The 18,866-nt window shown below is 36.6% G+C and overlaps 1 protein-coding gene across 1 annotated transcript in view; it reads right to left on the reverse strand.

Annotated features, from left to right (window-relative positions):
• Positions 1–1,134: 1,134 nt before the first annotated feature.
• Positions 1,135–18,866, reverse strand: part of LOC100369975 (metabotropic glutamate receptor 8-like) — a 57,255-nt gene continuing 39,523 nt past the window's right edge. Inside the window, exons 3-8 of the mRNA XM_002738310.2 lie at positions 9,235–9,522; positions 6,644–6,778; positions 4,578–4,778; positions 3,086–4,128; positions 1,801–1,996; positions 1,135–1,382 (exon numbers count right to left, since the gene is read on the reverse strand). Coding sequence (XP_002738356.1) covers positions 1,252–1,382; positions 1,801–1,996; positions 3,086–4,128; positions 4,578–4,778; positions 6,644–6,778; positions 9,235–9,522 — 1,994 coding nt within the window. The 3' untranslated portion in view covers positions 1,135–1,251. The remainder of the gene's footprint in view (positions 1,383–1,800; positions 1,997–3,085; positions 4,129–4,577; positions 4,779–6,643; positions 6,779–9,234; positions 9,523–18,866) is intronic.

The following is an 18,866-nucleotide window of genomic DNA, read 5'->3' on the forward strand; positions in this document are numbered from 1 at the left end:
CGTTAGTTGACTGCTCCATTGCAGCCCTGCCCGGTAGAATGTAGAATAAAAAAAACACATACAAATATCATGTATAGTCCTTGTTGTTGAGAATTTATCGAATAGTAGCATCTAATGCGGTGTATTTTTTTTTCAATGATAAAGCGACTGAGCATATATCACAATGCATTCACAAACAGCCGATGCAGATCGACATCGCCGGTACTCTGTGTAAAAGCAATTTACTTGCTCGCTTAATACGGTCGAAGGTTTAAAAACTCAATTTAAAGATGGCCACAGGGCCGGCTGGCTGGCTACTTGTGCGCTGACCTGTATGTGTTATCTCATCTCCAATCACAGTCATATATCTCACTCTTCCCAATAACAACACATGTCAGAACTCAACGAAACGAAGCATAATATACAAAAACGCTCTACGAATAAATTATCACATATAATTTCTCGTTATTATTGCATAGATAGGTAAGATTTTTTTAAATTATTTAATTCAGTGACTAAACATGCACGGAACATCGTGCCGGGATTACAAATGCTCCATGTAACACGATAGCAGTATTTTGTTTATTTAAATAAAATCGCTTCACGTTGTGTTACCGCTATCGAATGGCTTTAGAAATTAGGCATGGCAAAGCGCCATCTATGGCCCATCGCTTGTTTCCTTAATATATATGTACACCATGCGACGTGCAGACGACATCACGTGACACCACAATGACGACGGAAGTGCTGCTGTACTGGCATTCACCATGGACACTGTCAAGTTCAAGCTGGAACTTTGAACTCCGAGTTACGTAGTGTAATTACTAATTGTAGAAATCAGAATGTTTCCAGCGCTGTAATGAGTGCGACTACAAGGTTCGTGTTTGATGTAGCAGCAACACAGTCGTTAGGTACCTCAACATTCTGTGAATTATTATTAATTATTAATTTTTTGGTCAATATTATCCCATGATTCGGCTCTCTAAAAGTTAAATCATCAAACCACTAATATTTCAATGAGTCAGACATTGTGACTGCGATCTACCGCTTTTGCTCACCCCGTCGGAAACAGCATGGAAGCCAAAATGTCACATTTCGTTGGCGCCTCATTTTTTATCAAATATTATGGTTAAACCGTATATTCTACAAACAAAAAACTCTTACTGCATTACACACGTGACAACATAAATACAGTGAAATGTATTCCAATCTTCAGGTAATACCGCTATAGTTTGTTTAACACATTCGCCTTTTGCCATGCATTCTGGCTTTTCATATCGTCGTCTGCCGCTCGCAGCCTAGATAAATTGCCGATAAATCCGCCACGTCCGTGCCTTCGAACAGGATATCGTCAAATGATTCCCGCGTGTCCGATGTGCTACTTGCTATCCTCAACGCTACGTCTGTCAACAAAGCAGACAACGAATGTTTTAAACGTGGCCAAAACATTCATTCAAAATGTCAGTTAAATACATTTACTGAACGTCGTTTCGTCTAATATTACAAGTGCGCCCTCTGTTGTCTTCTGTCACGGATCGCAACATCGGAACGCCCACCACAAACCACTTTTAACGTAAGAAAATTCTCTCCGTATTTATTTCAACTGTGGACTGTTTCGGCAGCTACACAACTCAATGTAATCTTGTTTTTGATATATAAATATATGTAAAATGACAATCAATTACGAATGTTCGGTTACAAATGTCGCGGGTCACAGACTTGTGATCATCAGTGATATTGAAGATGAGAGGTCTATTTCTTGTCTGTTCTGATTTTCTTGATTCTGATTCGCAATTCTCGTGTCTAAGTCAGTAAAATTACCTGATGAGCTCGTGGCTGGAGTTCGAGTGTATTCCCTACCATTCATAGTACTTTGTGACCGAGTTCCAACTTTGGTCGCCTGTCGGACATTTTTGTGTGGCTGAAACACCACAATATAAACCTTTGGGACGAAAAGCAGCACCAGTACAACAGACGCACTCATGCTGACGGTAAAACTCAGGCTTGTCATTTGGATCTAGATGCAGAGAAACAGAAATATATTATATTGTAAATTGAGTGGATTATTATAATTTAATTATTCGTAACATTTTATTATTATATTATACAAGTATTAATTAGCTGACAATTCATTGCATGTGCTCAATTACAAATAATCTCCCTATCCAATTTATGAAAGTGATTGTTCGGTATCCTCTCGCAGTGACGCACTCTGTCATGAAGTGCATTTGTGAATAAGTAGTAACATTGACGTCTGACTAATATCTATTGTTGAAGTGTATACCACAATCTGTGACAGACAATTTCAATATATGAAGATATCACAGCATGATTAGATTGTGATTTTAAAAGCCATTTTATAGCAAAAATTTAGTTAGCCAGTGATCGCAATCTATCTCACGAACGGCCCTTATTCTATGAATAAATCAATTACATGGCAATCATTCAAACGATACTCCGGAGGGAGGGGGTGCTCTTCTATAAGTACATTGCAAATCTCCGAACGATAACTCTACTGAAACACTTGGTAATTGCGCTCAGCAATACGTTGAGAGGATTGAGTGATCGGTTGCGTTAATAATATTATTCCTGGTACGCATTTAATATGCAAAACACATATTCCTTAGTAAAATACATTAATGATGGGGAACAATCAACCAAACAGATTTAATCGGTTTTTATAGCCTGGTTTATGAAGACCTTAACCAGGCACTTAATCCTATTATTTGAAATGTTCGTAATTTATGGCTAATTTTATCCAAAATAGATCACAGAATCCCGAGTTAAGCACTCTTGTATGAGTCCGCCTTCCAATTATTTATAAGTCAGAATACACGACGGTGAAGAGTATTACATAAGTAGCATTGCACATGGCCGACGACAGACACAAGAGCATCGAGTAGACTTTTAGTTAAGTATTACAGCAAAACTTATGATTAACATGAACTAATTGTTCTCTAATTGGGCCCAGTCTGTGAGCCCTGCACCAACGCCACTTAAATGATCCATGAAATAAAGCTGGTTAAGCGACACATTACAAATAATGAACGAACACACTACATATAAAAAATTAAAAAAATTAAAAAATTATAAAACCGTGACCTACCTTTGGGTCTTTGTCGGATGTTCCAAAGTAAATACAAAGAAACGCAAGCCACACTATGCACGTGGTGTACATTGTAAACCCAATAAACTTCGCTTCGTTAAAGTTTTCTGGGATTTTTCGAGTCTTAAATGCATAGACAGTGCATAACACGATGAGCAGCATGTTGTACAATAATGACGTCATTAACGTCGAGTCGCTAGTAGCGCATCGCAACACAGCACGATCACGCGATATATATTCCACCCTTGTCTGCGGGGGGTCCAGTACCAACCACACTGTCACTCCAAGTACTTGAAGCGATATCAGCGCAACACATATAACTATTTGCGACTTGGGACTCGTGTATTTCGGACGAATTGCGCTTTTTATTCCCTGGTTGAAAATTCGTGATATTCTATTAGTCTTTGTTAAGAGGGCCGCATAGCAGGTGACGAGACACAATCCAAGCCCAAGACGTTCCATGCAACACTTCGTTGGGGTGGGTTTGGTCATTATAACGAACGTCATGCCATAGCAGATAAAAATTCCAAAGAGCAGAACAAACATCAACTCCCTCCCGGATGCCCGGATGAGAGGAGTGTTATTATATGCGATAAATATTGCGATGATGAACACTTCGAAAATGATTCCCGTAAGCGCAAACGCACCCGTGGCGATTGCCCACGCAGAAGTCCACGTTGTGTATTCTTGTGGTATTTCATAGCATCCAGTTTTTGTGTCATTCGGCCAAAATCCTGGCCCACAGTCTTCGCACGTAGCATGGTCTGGGAGATATTCGTATTCAGCGCACTTTGTGCACACCCAGCAACATTTCTCGCCCACGTTTCTCTTCATCGCCATCCCCGAAGGACACGGATGCGAACAGACGGAATCTGGCGGTTTCTGACCCCATATTGTTTTAGATATATCAAGATCTAAGACTTCTTCCCATTCACCGATCGGCAAATAAGTCCAAGTGTTGTTGACCAACTGGAATTGAAATATATTGTATCGTCCTGGGGCGTCGCCGTTATCATTGAAACGAATCTCCGTACCAGCGCTCCCTGCGGGAAAACAACGTAAACAATGACGATGTATGCTACCGGGTTACGGTGTTGAATATCTAAGAGATAGGATGTCTTTCATTATAAATAAGAAATGTATTTGAAATGCAACGATTGTCTGGAACTCTTCGATCTTCTATAATTGAGAAAGTCGATACTGTTACTGACATACACATGGGCACACATTCAAATAAAGCAACATGCGCACTGTGGGATGGGAGTGTAGACAGGGTCAATACAGTTGTTTTAATATACACTTTATTCGAGAATGAGTCGCATAAATGAGAATTTTTGCTTTAATTATTACTCTCCCTAGTTACAGGGTTAACTCCCAAAACAATCTTCATATTTTTAATAGTGTTCGATAATTGTGTATTTTGATTCTGAAGTAGGTTAGAAACAACTATGAAGATGTGAATGTTTTGTTTTAAAGTTTTAGTTGACATTACCTGTAAATCGGGCATTTCGCACGTAACTCAGTAGATCCAGACCCTGTACAGGTTTCATCGCATCACATAGCTCTGCGGAGTCTGGACACCTGTCTTCTTTCATCTTTTGTAACGCATAAGCAAAACTCAGAACAGCATCTACCACAAATTGTACTAATCCCTCCTGCCGGTAGCCCGTTAAAGAAGAAATTTGTTCGTGTCCTTTATGAAAAAAAAAACACTAATTCATGAGCATGTGAATATAAGTATTCGAGTAAAGAAGAATAACGCTTTAATCTTTAGGTTAATGAACAGGGCACCTATTCCTTTTGTTACTGAAATCAATACGGTGGCCTATAACCACATTCGCCGCAACTTTTCAATGTGTGTTTTGGTGTTGGTATAGATTTCAACACGTCCGACTACATCACAGATATATCGAGCTGGGGGATTCATTATACTCTGTATTGGGCATATCCCATCGGTTAGGAGGTTGATGTCACTCTGCCAAAACCAACCAGAGCAACATGTCGCGATGACACGGTGGTCTTATATGTATAATTATTTATTACAAGGATATGTTACTCGAGGGACGATCTAAAACCATACCGAAGGAAGGTTTGGTTGTTAATAAGATATGTTCCCATCGAGGGACCTAGGCGCCAGGTAAAACAGAATCAGAAGCATGTGTGTACATCACATTTAATCTCCACCTGTAAAACAGTAATTACAATGAAATACGCATACTGCGCGAATCTGATAATAAATTGGTTTACGTTTTTGTCAATGTAATGATTACTTATTCATAATTCTATATTAAATTTAACGTTTCCTTGGTTAATAATGACTACATCTTATGGGAACATTAATATGTATGTATTGGCATAACTGATGTTGTGTTACAGTCACCATGAACACTTGAGTGACATATCAATTCAAAGCTGAGAAAATGTGAATATTTCTAATCAAGGACTGTCGATATTGCAAGGATGTTGCCAAACGACCATGCGTATAAATAGCATGATGCACTTGTAGCAGCAGCGGGTGAAATATCATTCGGGCCCACCCACCCCAAAAAAAACAAAACAAAAGAAATTCGTGCTAAATCACATCGCGTCATCCTTTCAGACGATGGGCTATACTCGTATATTTCCATGGCAACATCACGCGCACATTACATGTCATTAGCTATACATATCTCGCATCTGACAAAGTCTGGTAAGCCCTCATTGAATGTTTCTCAAATCGCTCGTACAGAGATGCGCAAGTGCAAATAAAGGAAAGAGAGCAAGGAAATGTCGAGACTCGCATTTGCCTTTTTAGGTAATTTCCATTCAATGCACACAATACGTAGACATATTCGGTCTGTCTAATCTCCTCAAAGCGTGAGGAATCAATAGCGACCGCAAATTCTTCTTTAGCTTTTAAGTCCGGCTACGTTAATAGAATCCAATATCTTTCATATATACCAGTGTTTGTATGAAGACGACGAAGGAATCATTCGGTCGTTTTGTTTACGTTTGATTGAATGCAAACTCTCTCACTGGTCGTAAAAAAATGAAACTAATGTCAAATACATATACTGCGTTCCTTTTATTGAAACGTTTTATTTAAGTATCTGTGGCCATTCTATGCATACTGACGAGACTCGGCAATTACCCAGGGTAATCTCGGACAGCTGAAGATGCATCTTGACAAATTATCATCGATATTCTACTGTCAACGTCTCTCGTATAAATGGTTTGCATAATCGATAAACGTCTTACGATCTACCTTGCGTTTTCCCGATATCATTGGAGAAATAGTGATTGTGTTTCCGGAGTATGGCGTTAATAGTCACGCATTCCAAGGACCGTGCAATTTCAGAACCCCTATGGCGTATTCAATAGCCGTCCTTACGCTATGTCCTCGTTCTGCCAATCGTGTGTTTCTCTTATTTCAATTAAACATCTCGATTATAATAGAAGCAGTATACCATTCAAAATCTGCAGCACATCATCCTTTATTTACGCTCGGTTTAGATAATTAAATGCGGCTGTAAATTGGCCACGTACTAAAACTAACTGAAATAGAACTGCCAGTCTTACCTGTACAAATGACGTCTGCATTTGCAGCCACGGATTCGTTGAATTTACATTTGAAAAAACTCTCCCAGAATTCCTTGAACCAAGGATTGCGGGTGTTGTTAGTCGGGTTAAGTGCCTGAAAATACTTGTCGAAACCTGTGAGCAGAATGATAAATATGTCAGTGCATGTCACGGATATGTTTCGTGCCCGTTATCACGGAGCAGACGTTTGATACTCGAAGTCTGGAACAAATCTTTGTAATTACCTAGGGAGTTTGGAGTGCCATTTACGTCGATTAGAGTGGCTACATTCTACATGGTGGCGATAAGTCGGAGACAAATGCAAATTTGAAAGTATCGAGTGCGACACAACCAATAAGCTGGAATTTCGTTAGGGCAGTAGAACACCAGTGGATCTGTCTGTGTGTGTGTATGTTATTTTATAGGCATGTTTAGCAACTTAGTGTCTTTTACGTGCACGTACGACTGGGAGATTGAAATCTCGAAATTTTATCTTAATATAAGTTCTTAAAAAAATAACACACAGCACTAAAAACTGTTATCTGCTAGTAATTGGCAGACAATTCACCAGGCACCGTGAAGTTACCTGTTATGTAATGCGAATTAGTCGCGTCGTACGTATGAGCTACGGGGCTTGGGAAAAGATATTACGACCAGTTCTGTGAATATATCGACGACCGAACCGAATATCAATTCAATCAACGCAAACATTCCCTTTGTTTATCAGAGCAACGTAGTCACCGCTGGATAGAAAACAAAACGCACCGCTATAATAAAAGTACCGACCACATGTCACCCAATTAACTGATCAGTGCATAAGGGGTAACTTTAACGCCCTACTTCTATATTTACGATTGTCGGTAACGTCAGTATCTGTGCCGTACATTTTAATTAATAAACTATTAAGCACCGTTATATGGCTGCATTTAATGGGCTAGCACGGCCATCAGAATACACCGTGAAATACGTACACGGGCAATCGCACTCGACCCCCACGTAACTTTGAACATATACAAATAACGGGTAATGAGCGAACAACTGACATTTTATGTCACCACTTACTAGTGAAATTAAATGTATATTTGTATAGGTATTTTGTATTGTGTCAACTACAATGGTTCGGTTAAACGTGGAGATAAAATCCTTTTTAGGGATTAAACGATCTCTATTTACAAGGTCATACACGTGACGGTTTTATGCTAATAACTACCCTACACTACGCATCGAGACGTGATTTATGTTTACGTTTCTCATATACGTTTCTCATATACGATTTGTTACATTTGTGTGTATGGTTTTTCTTCAATTTGTCTGTTAACGGTGATTATTTTTTAGATCACGCTTTTACGTGAGGTCGACCTTTGCATCTCTATATTGTCACTAAAACAAGTTTGAAAGGCAAGGAGCAATGCCATCCCCTTGATAGACATGTTTAACGATACATGTTATTTCGATCGGTAACACTGGCACAATTTTAGCAATCACGTAAGATATAGTACAGAAGTGATGACAATTACGAAAATTACGAAAGCAACTAGACCGATAAATGTATATATAGAAAATAAAAGTAGATAATGGTAGTCCATCGCAACAATGATATATATGCGTTTCATGATGCAATATCACTTCCATCAGTAGTGCCCGAAGTACTACAATTACCTACCCCCAATGTATACATATGTACATTTAATAATTACCAATTGGAAGTATTATTTGGGTTGTATTTATGAATACTATCAGTCTGTAACCTTTTCATATTAGAGAAAAATTAAATTATATAAAGTGACACGTCATGCTATTCAAATATATTTTACGTATCAATACGTATATATGTCTTGTAAGAAACAGTGAAATAAGAACAGAAAACGTGAAAACTGGCTACATATACACTGGCTGTGTTTATTTAATTTCAAGTACGAGGCAAGGTCAACATAATTACTTCTTCAACAAATCATTTTCCAGTTTTCACCATACTTATGTTGACAATAGCCCTACGGAAGCACACCAAGGGCACACCTGCTTTACCGCTTAAAATAACTCCCTCTCTCAACTTTCTGGCTAGGTGCTTTGAAGTTTGCCATGGGAAGTTAGGTCTAATAATACAGTTGTTTGTCTCTCATTATTGCAACAGATCACCAGCATAAAACGTTAGCCCGCACTAAGAAAATGTTCGCGAACGCTACGAGTAAGTACTTGCTAAATCTTACCCGTTTTAAAACCAGGTCTAGATCTATAGCACGGACTACGAGATGTGCACGAACGTATCGTATACCTGTAAACACGATTAGTTTTGTTAAAATAACAATATTTTCTTTGGTATTTTAGTCACGTGTTAACAAAGCCGGAGACGCCTATATTTTCAATTGAGAGAGATATTGGAGAAAGCATAAATTTAGAGCTTTTGTATTTAACGGGTTGTTTGAATTAATATTTTCATTCAATTTGGAATCACTTTAAACATGTATTATCGCATTATCGTAATAGGATTTAAAGTTCCGTTATTCTAGACATTGTTAACTTTCAAAAAATAAATAAACGACCATTAAAACCGATTTCCTCCATTCTGTATGTACTCGTGAAACAAACCTTACCTGATAAAGCTGTTTGCTTGGGTAAAATTGTTATAGCGCCCTCTGCCACTCTTTCCTGATCTTCTACGGGGGAGTCCTTGGTCCCCCAACTATCACTGGCGATCCAAATGAAGTGACCCGTCATATTATTGCGTTCAGTGGCCTGTAGCAAACGTTGAAGATCATCCTCGTTGACGAATGTTATAACGCCTCTCGCCTGTGTTTTCTCGAATAGATACTCCACGATACGATCAAAGGAACTATCTAACGAATCCATATAAATCTTCTCCGATTTGGCAATGCAGATACCTTAGACACCGAGACAAAAAAAAACCTCACACATTATTACATATTACATATGTCCGCTTATATATCATTGATGCAATGAAACCATACGTGGGCGACTAGGTGAGTTATGCTCTGCTGGATTTAACACTATCCCATAAACATTTAGGCATGTATTACGGGTTAATGGAGGACTCCATGCATTACGTTATATGCAGCTCATCCAGCTCTAAATTCCCTATGTACGCTAAATTATGGCAGCTATTGGTGTACGTCACTGGCGTGCGTTATACTGAGGTATTGCGCATACACCGCAAAGTCATAGGGCAAGGTAGGGTGAACGTGTTTAACGTGTGGGACAGATATGAACATGTACTCACACTATATGGTGATATCACCTGATCATTTGAGGCGAGCACTACGTCGTACAATCACACAATATGTAGATACAATTTTACAGGTTTATCAGATCTAACAGACATACTTCAATACAGTTCTGACGCATGGGGTGATGTACGACCCAGAGGCGACAGCACGAAACTGCGCATGGGTGGGCGAGATCTGCTGACCAGCTTTGTGCCGAAGGCGCTACGATGCTCCCCTTAATAATTTTGAAATACAGACCCTCTGAAAAGCTGTTTCCTGCATTTTGAGGGGCACATTTTGCTGACACAAAGGGTTTCAGCTTGATTTTGACAGAACGACGCCCCCGCCCCGTCCCTCTCCCCCCCCCTGTGCCGCCACCACTGCCACCCAACCCCACCATCCTCGCAGAGTAATTAGTCACTATGGCCTTATCGCTGTCGTTTCAATGTGATTGCAGGTACCCTGATTACATGAGCTCTATATTGCGGCGTGGTTGAGTGGTTCAAGTTCAATGACTTCAATTATGCAAAGTAATCACGACGAGAGATAATATACGGCTTCCATTTATTCTAATTGATTATCGCGCCAATCTATGACCTTTTTAAAGCACCTTTTTTCATTCTGCGCCCATTATTTGACAAGGTCATTATTAACTAGAACATCGACGTGAACCGTTACAGTTTAATCTTCTTAGTGATATCGTTTTTTTTTGTTCAAGTTCACATAGACTGCCAAGTTGAACGATTTAACATATGCCATGATTCATTGCACAGTTTTAAATTACATTTTGTGTCAACTACAACTGACATTAGAATTGTTGTGACGATACGCAGAAAAAAACAAATGTATGTGTCTCAAGGCTTACGATTACTCTATTCAGTGCTGTTATTTATCTCAAGAATATCGGTTACTTCATTGAGTGTTGTTAGTCATCTCTCCGCACCACTGGATTAATAATCTTATTTATCGCGCGTGTACAAAAGTTATCGTGGTCGTAATCACCAGATCCCACAGTACTAACCCGACCCTAGAAGGTATAAGCAATGAATTGGTATAGACTTAGCATATTAAGTATCTAATATACATGTTAATAAACTCGCGGCTGTTCATCAACAATACGTGTACGACGATTCCCAGTTTGCAAGGCTTGCGGGAGTCTGTTCAAATTACGTCTCTAAAGACAAGCTTATGTTCTCGGTACACAGATGCCCTGAAATGTCACGCATCATTACGGAACCAATAAGAACTCTGGGGAGGTTAGCTTATAGTACACGACTACTTTTATTTTGTATCCTATGCGAAGTACGTTTCAGCCCATGGTACATGCAGTCGTCCAAGACGTTACATTTTCTGTTTAGATACGCCCTCATCTTGACAGAAATACTGGTTGTCATTGTCCCTTGTACTTGAACATGTTCATGAGCGTTTTTTTCATGCGTTGTCTAAAGAGTAGCTTATAATGGGAAGGGTTCCACTACACATATTTACAGCGACACAAATTTATCATTTAAATAATAGTTAGGTAGCTGCAAATAGTGCCAATGAAAAGATCAAATTTGTTTTAAATAATAATTCAAATTCAGCTACGAGACGATCACCGAGTTGTGGAACTACTGGCTGATGTTCTGGAGGCGGTTGTCTAGCTCTTCTATCGACGTGTCATTTACATTTTATACATGCCTGTCAACGTCTTTATGTTACCATAATATGTCTACCAACAACTCTCCAAACGTCATTACACTATTAAAGTTATTTGTCCTGATCTATTTACTGAAAACGATTCTTTAATAAATGAGTGGGCGTATATCAGTTCATATTTCATTCATATTGATTGTATGCCAATTCTACGTGTCTGGATTTCGATTCAACGGTTGCATTGTGTCATTCAGAGGCACAAGTTAGATGAATACAAACTAATGATATTGACAGTCGTCAATCAGTTAATCTAGTTATCAGATGTAACACACATTTCCATCTGCGGATAAACCACGCCGCGTAAATCTAGAATAGAGTGTGAAATTGGGTCGACAACGCGGTGAAATGAAATTCTAAAAAGCAGAAATTACAACGTAGGCTGGTCTCATTTCGTTTCTAAGATAGTAAATTACAAGCTGTCTCTTCTCATACCCCCAATAACTCGCGGCGTATTTAGACCTAATTTCGCGGTAAATTGACCACGAAAACAGATTTTGAGTCACACCCGTCGAAGTAATTAGTTCATCCACGGCGCTAAGTAATTTGTCATTTAGGATATGTTAATTTAATGGAATCAATCAAAACATACGTGCAATACCACACACGTGGATAAAACAAGCACTTATTCATGTATAAGTTAAACTTGTGATTAACGTCACGTTGGCTACACGCAGCGCACAGTCACGTGAAACGCGAGACTGTAGTTATGCGAACCATGGTAATGCATAATGAGTGAACATACCATCACGTTCGTCGATTAGCCTTTAGAGTAATGTTAGAGATTACTAAACACATTGAATGTTTGCATTATTTTTTTGTTGAAAAACTATTACATGAAACCTGGACTCACAATGGCATTACGAATCGAGTTTCTTGAGGAATGCCTCCTAGAAAACAACACAAAAACACTGAGAGAAGTAAATATTATTTTAAAACTATATCATATACGTGTTTCAAAAAAAATACAGGTAAATTGCGTTTTATTGTATTAAAAAAGAAAGTAATGTGTAATTTCAGAGGCATGAAATTTTGGTCTAATTATGCATGAAACGTACTTAACACAGTCACATATTGGTTTGAGGTTTCGTCCAGGCAATGCAAAATTTCCAACCATTACATAAACAGGTTCTTCTATTTTATTGAACTTTATGTATGTGGTATTTACGATGACATTGGCATTGAACAGTATATATGTCCCACCATAATTGAATAAGTGTGATGGTTTAACAGCGTTTGCTTCAAAGTACGTGGCACGATTTTCGCAACGGGATAGAGGTATACTTTGTGATTGTATGTGGGAACACATTACCATACGCCTAGCCTATGTTAATTTAGAATTACGTATCGAAACGATTGTATGGAACTGTATACTTATGTTCAATAACATATTCAATAACTTAACATAACGTAACATAAATGAACAAAAATAAACATTTTTTGATCATTTATGTTATGTTATGTTTTTTATTGAATCCACTTAATATATTTTAAGTTTCTGTATAAGACATCACACATTTTATTTTCAAAGTATTTTCTTTTATGTAACTTGAAATTTTCGGGGTTGTCAACAATAATCCTGAATTGCGTGCATACATACACGTATTAGTGTTATATCGATGCAATTGACAATACATTACATCACATGTTAATAAAAACACACATAATATATCGACCTTCGCTGATATGAAACGACCAAAATGTAAAAATGGAATATATGGTCAGAAATTTATATAAAATTTGAAAATGAACAATTAATCATTAATCCGTTTTGTGAAAATATATCTTCAACTAATACGATATTTAGAGCATTATATAAAATACAGGTTATTATTAGGAAACTTGGTGGTCTCCCGATAAGTAAGCCTTTTAAGTTATTATATGCTTCAGTTGTCCCAGTAATTTGTTATGGGGCCAAAATATAGGGTTATGGGGTACTCCATAATTGTGGAGAGGGTGCAATTGATTTTTTGTTTTTGTAGATTTTTATTAGGGGTTAACTCTAGTGTAAATACTAGTACTTTTAGGTGAATGTAGATTTCATGCGGAGAGGGTGCAACTTTTTTTTTTGTAGATTTTTATTAGGGGTTAACTCTAGTGTGAATACTGAAGTGCTTTTAGGTGAATGTGGATTTCCTGTTGAGAGGATGCAATTTATTTTTTGTAGATTTTATCAGGGGTTAATTCTAGTGTAAATACTAGTACTTTTAGGTGAATGTGGATTTCTTGCGGAGAGGGTGCAATTTTTTTTTGTAGATTTTTATTAGGGGTTAATGTAATGTAATTTAGATACTGAAGTGCTTTTAGGCGAATGCGGGAGATAAGCCATTTTCTGCACTTTCATGAAACGTTGCATTTCAAACTGGTTAAAAGTTTTATAAATGGATATGCACCGGTATCCTAGGGCCTGTTATAGATAGTTAAAAGATTGGACTCGGCTGGGGAGGGGGGAGGGGGGTTAAGTGGGTAACAAAGATCAGCGAGTTATTATATCGATATGGTTTTGGAATTGTATGGTTTGAACAACATGTGTGAGACAGCAAAGTTTTCTTAGGTTTATTTCACCAAAAGATAGGTAATTGTTTTCGTCAAGAATGATCCGTAGCGATAGACTAATCGGGTAGATAGCGTTGTTATGTTAATGTTAAATCTTTGTTAGAGCCAAGATTGTATTTATTATGTATTATGATCTCGAAATTTAAATTTGCTCTGTCAAGACTTCGGTGTTCAAGTCATACATTGGCTGTAGAGATAATTTCTCTTCGGTTGAAAATTTGTCTTTATTGTCAAAGTATAAGGAAGATAGATTGTTGAGAATGAATGCCAAATAAATTCTATTCTCGCCGTTTCAGGGTCTATCTATGCAATGTAAAATGTGTTGCTTTTTTAAAATCACTTGAAACCCAGAAACCCAATAAAATATTCCAGTATAAGTAAACAATTGTTTTCAAAATCCGTGTCAAATTTTTCTCAATTTTAAACTAACAGTGATGTATTTGTTTAACTTTGCATTATAATGATTGGTGTAATGAACGAAGGCCTGACATTCAAATAAACTATTACTACTATATAAAATATGACATTTTCAAACCTAATTTAATTTCAAATCAATGAACTTGAACTCATTCCACTGTATAAAACTGAAATTGTCATAACTACAATTACAGTCATCACATTATGGATTCATAACATATTATTCCCTAAATTGACCGGATGATATTTCAGAATTTATTTTTACATTTATTCCCTCAGATCAAATTATTCGTCGAATTACAAATAACGCGTAACATATCAAATGTTGATTCAAGAATTGTTTTAGGGATAGGCACGCATCACGTCCAGATCGAACTGTGCGTATCCACGGATAATAAGTCCTAGTTAATTAATAACACACATGGCTATTTTAATCGTGCTGCTGTCATTATGAGAGTTCAGGTTTCACATCCACACGCGTCCATATAAGAAGAGAGAGGGAGTCCCATGGTAAGGTATCAGACGAGGCGTACCATTTACAGTATTTCAAAGGTTTCTTAAATGGGCGTGATATATTTATATAACTCAACATGAAAAAGATGCATACGTCAAATGCGTTTCGTTAATGATTACTGCCCGACTCAATAGTATAAAAATAATTATATTATACACAGGAGAAAAAATACACCTCTGATTTGCAACGAAGGGTAGTCGTGGGGTAACCAGGCAGATGAGTGCTACAGCGGATGGCACACTGTGAGTGCAGCGAAGATTGGCTTTTGTTTGTATATTCTTTACATATTCATCAATCCCAGGGTGCGCATCGCCATATCTTGCGGTAGTACATTATTGGGCACCACAGGTAGGTCTTGAAATAAACAGGCATGTTTTGAAACTGAGACAACAAGCAGCAATGATTACCCCGCTGTGACTAGTCCTCTGAGGGATACGTTCTTGAATTACGCATGTTCTGCATGAACGCTACAATGAACAGATACGGATATATGGGATATTGTAATTTTGAATCTGGTTTATAATTACTTTCCTTGGGGTATAACATCTGGATATTCTTCTGTAGCAAACACGCATTCCGTTAATAAGTATTTATTTTTAAATATTCCATAAATGAATTGCATAATTTATTTAAGAAAATAGTCTTCAAACCAAATATGTATTGGATCGGTCGGACCAACGCGACCCAATAATTGGTAGTGTCCCGGGAATTCCTTCGCGTAGATAGCGAAAAACAGGTTTTGCAAACTTGGCATAATAATTTGAATGTACGATTTCAAGCGTTTGTGTGATTATATTGACAGATGTTATCGATGTTGTTCCAAGGTAAAACAGATCGACTGATGCTCTGACGTGGTTATGGTTACCGACGGATTGTATTTTCACGACTTATCGTCAGTATTAGACATTAAGTATAACATTGAAGGATTAACTGGTCTCATGCGTAGCGGAGCATTGTGGATTGTGGATTATGAATTATGGCTTAAGAAGTATATACAACACGTTGCTGTTATGCTGCTTAAACTTTTCATAATAAGTTATTTAGATCATGAGTTTTATATTGTGAATATGGAGAAACAGGTTTTAAATAATTCCTAAACTAGGTTTTTGTTATACTATATTGTTAAGTTCTCCATTGCAGATATTTTCTTTTTTATATAGAGATATGGTTATGTATAAATCAGAAAAGACGGAGAGGTTTGATTTTCTTCTATGCCATATTAAATGGCTCCATACAAATCAATATAAACGTGTTTTGAGATCGAACGAATCAAATTTAGATGGTTCTCACAATTACATTCCTTCGTGGATAAATATCCCATCAGCTGTTACGTCAACGAACAGTTCAATGCAAGGTTGACCAAGCTGGTATGACGTCATATCATATTAAAGTCTGAAGTTACTGAAATGAAAATTACTGAAATGTACATGTAACCACTCGCGGCGAGGTCAGATAGAGCCAAAAATAGCCACATAGTAATGCGACCTAGTCGCACCCACACACGGTTCAGCGAATGAGGCGATCCGACGAATTGCTTAAGATATAATCGACTCTCGAATTGACATACAGAGAAAATATAATACCCGGTAACATGACGCGGAAAAAAAAGTTCTATGATAAACTCTAGTCAAGTATTAATTGAGGTGAATCGTCGGGCATGTATATATCAAGCAACATGTCATACGGGAAAGTAGGTAAAGCTATATAATACGTATTAGGTAACTCGAGTTTAATCCCATTTCGGATATACGTAGACATGTTTTATATCGACGAGTTGACCTTTTCAGGCAGCTTAGCGACATTTGTTGCATGTTATCGGGACAGACCTGATAAAAGCACCATTAGAAAAGAGTAAGCTATGTACTATACCTAAAACATTTTCCCATGCACCGCAAACCACAATGAATCAAGTTACAATCTGTATAGTGTTATTTCTACTACCCTGATATATCCCCAATTAAACGAGAGAGACGAATTAAACTCACTTAAAATACAACCTTATATAGAGTTGCGATTTTTATTTAATTGAATTGAATTATATTGAATTCTGTATTCTGAATATGTAGAATTGCAAGGTAATTTTAAATCGCAAATTCGGTTTAATGCTGGCCTCTTTTATTTGTTGACAGAAGTCACACAAATGTATTATGCTCGATTTTGAGAACCATTTCCTGCTTGTTTGTTATTGACTATTATTTTTCACGTTTTTGCACATGACGTGACAAAATTACATTTGTTTGTACTGAAAGTCTGCTTTCATTTGATGCATAACAGTCTTTTTATATATTTCCCCCTAGTTTGTTTGTTTATATACATTGTGCATTGTAATTATACTAATTGTAATAGTAATAATATTATATATATATAATAATAATAATAAAAATTAATAATAATACAGATAATGTAAAATTAGGCATCTAACTGCATGAACATAGCTATACAGTAACTGCGGCTTTGTATTATTAATTAGACAGCACTTCCCAGAATTCCATTAATATAACAAAATGTTGGAACACTGATATTAAATTAGCCGAAAGCATTTCAAAAAGAACATTAAAATTAAACATTTACTCATGTGTCACATGATTTAGAAATGTTAGATTTAGTTGTAATAATTATTACATTTTTATTCAATTTTCTTTGTTTCTTCCAAATATTTTTTTTTACTTCATGTTCTATGAAATGTTTATTAAATTATATTTATTTTTATTTAATTGATTCATTTATCTTGCACAATTACTGATATTGTTTATTCTAATAATCTTTGTAATAATGTTTATCATTTTCTGCCCTCCTTATACTTATGATACATTTCAGTCACTTAGGGAACATACTTGTCTAGGTAAAATTGAGCTAACTTCTGTTTCCTTTTCTAACTTCTGCTATACATTATTAAATAATAATTTGTATTATCAATACTAAAATGTATTCATTTAAACTATCCACCACTTTTTATTTTATTCTAAGTAATTTATTATAATTAATTAATTTGTGGCGAATAAACATTATAATTATACAACTTATTGTCACAGTAGGGTATACGATTGCAAATTGAAATATATCTGCAAGTAGCCATGCGCCAACTTGTCGAACCAGTGGAAATAACATACCCAACCATAGATCGTTAATGTTCTATGGGAAACTGTACAAGTCAAAGACTCAATAAATGACTAATAACAATCGAAACAAAAAATCTACAAGAACAAATCAAATACGTGACAAGTGCACTACACAACATAGTCAAATCAGTTAGAGATGTACAGGGTATACATAAAGTGATGTCAAGTGTTTCAAAAAGAGTGTGCAAATCCTGTTCCACATGTCGCGTTCACCGTAAATCGTAATCAATTGCATATCCATGTGACATCATTATTCATGATGTCTGGTTTAAAAACGTATTATATGATGAATTCAATAAATTGGGACTAATGAATATTCATGCTTGCATTGGTATTTACTCAGCCAACAAGTATATCAAACTTTTCTGCATAAACATTCAAAATATTTGATATAGTGAGAAATCATGAAAGCATTAATTAAAGTGACATTCAATGTAATATATTTGGTTCATTTTACAATTCAATACTTCAGCTTATGAATATTCTTTATATGTATTACCAGGACAGGTTCTTTGCCTGAAAACAAATTTGAGGTGTTCTATACTGAGGTAATAAATTACATATTATCATGATATTTATATTATGATTTTTTTTATTTCTGCTCGAAGAAATAAAACATTTGATAAATGCATATATTGAATGAATGTCTCCAGTATAAAAGTATTTGTTTGGACTGTTATTATTATTATTTTGAAATTAACAAT

Source organism: Saccoglossus kowalevskii, chromosome 3 (genome assembly GCF_978046115.1).
Source record: "Saccoglossus kowalevskii chromosome 3, keSacKowa6.1, whole genome shotgun sequence".
In the NCBI taxonomy this organism is placed as follows: domain Eukaryota; kingdom Metazoa; phylum Hemichordata; class Enteropneusta; family Harrimaniidae; genus Saccoglossus; species Saccoglossus kowalevskii.